Source organism: Sphaeroforma arctica (genome assembly GCF_001186125.1).
Source record: "Sphaeroforma arctica JP610 unplaced genomic scaffold supercont1.424, whole genome shotgun sequence".
Lineage (NCBI taxonomy): Eukaryota > Ichthyosporea > Ichthyophonida > Sphaeroforma > Sphaeroforma arctica.
The window spans coordinates 31,999-36,998 of record NW_014040134.1 but is presented as its reverse complement, the minus strand read 5'-3'; the positions used below and the strand labels follow the sequence as shown (position 1 = coordinate 36,998).

At 43.6% G+C, this 5,000-nt stretch overlaps 3 protein-coding genes across 3 annotated transcripts in view; 1 reads left to right on the top strand and 2 right to left on the bottom strand.

Moving 5' to 3' along the window:
• SARC_06121 (hypothetical protein) overlaps positions 1–620 on the bottom strand; it is a 7,186-nt gene extending 6,566 nt beyond the window's left edge. Inside the window, exon 1 of the mRNA XM_014299991.1 lies at positions 72–620. Within this exon, the coding sequence (XP_014155466.1) occupies positions 72–254 (183 nt within the window). The 5' untranslated portion in view covers positions 255–620. The remainder of the gene's footprint in view (positions 1–71) is intronic.
• A 707-nt stretch (positions 621–1,327) lies between these two features.
• SARC_06120 (hypothetical protein) lies at positions 1,328–3,734 on the top strand (the record flags this gene model as incomplete). Its single annotated transcript, XM_014299990.1, has 2 exons — positions 1,328–2,163; positions 3,364–3,734. The coding sequence occupies 2 exons, from the start codon at positions 1,328–1,330 to the stop codon at positions 3,563–3,565; spliced, it is 1,038 nt and encodes a 345-aa protein (XP_014155465.1). The 3' UTR covers positions 3,566–3,734.
• An 82-nt stretch (positions 3,735–3,816) lies between these two features.
• SARC_06119 (hypothetical protein) lies at positions 3,817–4,697 on the bottom strand (the record flags this gene model as incomplete). The annotated part of the gene is made up of 2 exons (XM_014299989.1): positions 3,817–3,951; positions 4,647–4,697. The coding sequence occupies 2 exons, from the start codon at positions 4,695–4,697 to the stop codon at positions 3,817–3,819; spliced, it is 186 nt and encodes a 61-aa protein (XP_014155464.1).
• Positions 4,698–5,000: the final 303 nt, after the last annotated feature.

The window sequence follows — 5,000 nt, the reverse complement described above, 5'->3', positions numbered from 1 at the left end:
GCTAACAACTTCACTTCGCTGGACACTAGCGCAACACTATAGCGCTAATGTATAGAATTGATGGGGCTTACCTGTGCTTTCGGTACGGTTCGCATCAGCCCCAACAGCACCAGTTTGCTGATCAACAATGCCATAGTAAACTGCAAGAAGCCTTCTTCATCACCGTATATAAAGGCAAGCGGCATGCCTACGAACGTCGCAAGTAGCATGAAGTTGTTCAGGATTATCCATAGGACGCCGATTAAGAACAACATACTGCTTCTGAATTTTAACACTTGTGGGGACTATTTGTATACGGGAATATGTGTATTTAGAGTGTTTCTCTCTTCGCTTCGGAGTTTATGTTGAAAATTGTATGTTTATCTCTGTGAATCGTTAACCCTACAACTGTTGTAAATAGCAGTGTTCAAAATACACCAAACTCCAAGACAATTGCATCTACGAATGCTCGAGTTCGATACGTATGAATCTGCGTTTTGTATTGCGGATGTCTGTCGATATCGTGCTGTTGAATCGTATCGCCATGATACACCCTACCAAACTATTGAAGGCCCCACTTACTATTAAACAGCTGTACTACACACCCACCTATCTGCAATCCTTACCAATCCTTGTGACGTGTGTTTGCAATGCAATTTTCTATACGAGATAAACATAAATAGTGTATTTATGCATAGCCTTCTGAAAATTAAACAAGAAAAGCATTGTCCACATTTGTCTATATCTCACAAAAGCGCGGGGGGAATGCCACAGACCCAATCTGAAATGCCTTAAATACATAGCCATATTTGGGAGCAAATATTTCATATTGGAATGCAGCACGCTGAACTTCACGTATTGTACAAGCGTTCTCAGCGTACAGGGCATGGCCGTGACAAAAAAAGAAATACAAAAATGGGTACGCGAATGCGGTGAACAGACGAGTTAAGAATAGGATTATTATTTATCGATTATTTATTACGGATATCTATTGACAAAGCAACAGGAAGTACTGTCGAAGACTCGAAGCCTGTGTAACACCCACTGGGTTGCTAAGCGATTGAACTAGATTTGATTATACCTATAGAAAGTGTGGCTGACCAATATGTGATGCCGCCAGCAAATCCTTTTCATATCGAATTTTTAAAATGTTATAAAACATGATGCGACCTGTTAGTGCGTTTGATTTTTGTCTGTTGATCGATATTACTAAGTTCTCCTTGGGTTGTAGGCTTGTAGTTCCTCTCGAGTTCTAGACGAGTAAACGGCACAACTCAACAAAGGGAACTTTGTAATGACAGTCATACAGTATGCTGTTGCAAGCCTGCTCGTGACACTGGTAGCTGCCATGCCTTCTATGCCCGCCGATTCGCCTGCTGTCTCTGTGTTCGAAAGAGTGGACTATCATGATACAGAATATACCGATAGTGGCATCAACAATGACGTTGAATACCAGAAGCTTTTGACTGTATTGGCGGAGTTCAAGAGCGAACTAGCTGAAAATTCTATCGACCATCTGTATCGAGCAACGAGGGATGATGTATATGATCGTGTTTTTGACAGTTCTGACTATAATACTGAAAGTGTAGAAGGTGACCAAGATACTAAACTTCAAACAAGTAACAAAAGACAGACACCAGTGTTCCAGACATTCCAGAGTAGGTTGAGCACATTCCAAGTCTCAGACTTTGTCTTCGACTATTGTCAGTTACCCAACACCGGCACAGGCAACGGTGGAACGATCCAGCCCATTGAGTTAGCAGCGCACCCGGCACTTGTCCTAGCAAATATGGCTCAAACCAAGTTCACCATAGAACCATGCGGGATAAACCTCCCGCATATACACCCCAGAGCCACCGAGCTCGTATATATGGTATCTGGCGCAGTTACAGTGGGCTTTGTAGGTGAGAATGGAGGCGGGGCTATCATGAACAACTTATCTGCAGACATGAGCACATTTTTCCCGCAAGGACTTATACATTTCCAGCAAAATATGGAGTGCGAACCGGCAGTGTTTGTGTCGAGTTTGAATGGTGTTGATCCAGGTACCATCACACTACCAGAACAGCTCTTCGCGCTGCCGACGGAGGCGTTGTCAGCGGCTTTTGGCCAAAGTGAAGCTGCAATCAATCTAATTCGCAATGTATTGCCCATGAGTATAGCTAGATCAGATTGCTTGGCGCGGTGCAGAATAGCTGAGCCACATTAGGCAGTCTCGCGTGGAAAGTTTTCTCCCACTGCTTGCGAATAGTTTTGTGAGCTTGAAATCAATTTGGAAGACAATTTTTGGTCGATTTGGCCCACTCTATTCTTTCTATTAGTTATAAACTATGCGGTCTTTGCTGCGGTACACGCTGCAGGTGCTGTTCTGAATTATCATAACCCGAAAGGTTTTGGGAGAGCCTAGAGAGGCACTCGATGTATTAAAACTTGAATAAAGAATTTGTTTGTATGGTTTTCAGGCGTGTCGCATATCGAACTTCGACGTGGATAAACGTATTTGAAACATGTTTGAGCGCGCGTAGCTGTGTGTATATGTTCACATTATGCAGCCTTGTCTTCGTTACCTGTTCGGACGGCTTGAGATTGTCTGTTGAGATAGGGTTGTACGTCAGGGCAAACAAATGAAAAATAAGCATATGATACACGTAGCTACAGTTGTTTGCACGTCCGTGACTGGGCATCTATAGTTCAATATGCACTGCTGTCTACATAAGTGGTTGTACTAATTTCGTATTGGTTCATTGCATTAACTTGAAAACCTATCTGCTTGGCATAAAGTTATAAATTTCTTGAATTTCCTCGTTGAGTCGTTTTTTTGCCTATAGCATCTTACCCCACGGAGCGTCTAGCCTTATGCGAATTGCCTACGCATAGAATTTCGTTACAATACAAATCGTACGAGCCGATGAGGCAACTCAATACAAGCATGTAAATCTCGAACGCAACCCTTTTCGAATCCTCAACTAGGTATGCAAGCCAGAATACGTGTCAAGTGTACCTACGGTTTTAAAGAACGCTCTGTAGATTGATCGTCTGTATGCGTTTCGCAAAGTGATTGGCATCAACTATCAGCTCGCCTTACTTGAGATTCATCTTTCGTGATACTCATTCATCGTAACCGTCAACAGCACAACAGCCACGGGTCAGAATTGACTAATAATGTTTAAGAGTGTGTGTGCAAGCACTTACTCGAGCGCAAATGCGTGCACACATTTAGTCGTGTGCTCGAACGTAGTTGTAGCTTCGTATTAATTGTGTACATGTATGTTGTTGTAAGATCGTATGTAGTTGCGACTCCACGCATACTTGTGTTTAAGTCTGCAGTAGATATATATGTCATAGCAACGGTTGGTTATGTGACCAAGCACAAATCCGTTACAGGCGTGGCCCGGCAGACATACCATCGGCAGAGATATATCTGCACGATCACACCGGTATGCCTATGTCTCCGCATACCCACATGGCTGCAATGGCTGACCGTACACTGCTCAAGAACGGTGTTCTCTCTGACATACTTGTGTTTGTATGGGCTAAAGAGATGGAACTGTGCACTCTGGATGACGGTGACAAATCGACACACTGAACATCTCTGCGCAACGTGCACCATGATCATTGCCATGTGCGAGAGGGATTGGTTTTGCTTGTGTGTTAGTGAATGATGGACATTTACCTAGTCAGTGCTGCTCACGCATTGCGTCTCACTGGATCAGACGTCTCTTCTGCCGTGTATAAGTTAGAGCAGCACAAGCTTCGCCTTGTTGGTTTTATGCCACACAACGGATGGCATGGTATGGTCTGTACGTGATTGTACCCATTGGTGTGTGTGTGTGTGGCTTATCGTTCCTCTTCTTTCTTCTCGGCATTGTGTTGAAAAGTAGGCGGACTCACATAAGACAACGGAGCTGTCGAAGTCCGTATTGGGAACTTGGCTTTCAAGCGCTCGAGTATCCACTCTTCCTTCTTTTGCATCTGTGTGTATTGCCGTTGTCACAGAAAGGTTTGGCTATGAGTACACCCAAGGAACCCTATGAACATACATAATGGTGTGCAAACACGAAATCAGCAACTTCGAGTGCGTGAGAGGGCCAGAGGGCTCAAAGCCTACTGAACGACAAGGTGTAACTGAAATTGTAGTTGACGCATACTTATTCTACTTGATACTATATCTGTCAGCCACGTAGCACATGTATACATGTATGTATCTATCTATCTATCTATGTATATATTCATGTATCTATGTATCTATATATCTATCTATATATCTACCTGTCTACGTATGTATGTAATACTCGTAGCTCGGGCATCACAAGTATGCGAACCGCTCCGCAGAAAGATACAATATATGTCATTTGCAAAGGTCTGAATTTTCGAAGAGCAATAGACGGATTAAATTAAGCATGAAAGTACTACAAGAAATCTATACACCGAATAAACCACAAGCTGGGGGGAGCTGAACGATTGAGAAGTATTGTGGCTATATGCGACACCCTTTTGCACAAGCCTCGGTCATTCCGAGATATTAAAGAGGGCCATGTGCATTTCAGAGAACCAAGAACTTACTAAATCTACTCAGAACACTTCCAACCTGCAGCACCGCACAAAATCAAACCACGGAACTATAACTCGGCTGATTAAGCGTTAATGCGCACCACATACACACACACCTCGGCCCACTCCTCGTCTGTATCGTGTCGGTAGCCCACGCAGTGGCACATGCCGTGGGTGAGCTGGCCGATGGTGTGTAGTGAAAATTATGAGTGAACTTACAGAACCAGCTTCTATGGATGGCATGATGGCAACTACAGAACAAGCTTCTATGGATGGCATGATGGCAACAACAGAACATGCTTCTATGGATGGCATGATGAAAACTACAGAACAAGCTTCAATGGATGGCATGATGGCAACAACAGAACATGCTTCTATGGTTGGCAAGAGTGCAACTACAGAACAAGCTTCTATGGATGGCATGATGGCAACTACAGAACAAGCTTCTATGGATGGCATGAGTGCAACTG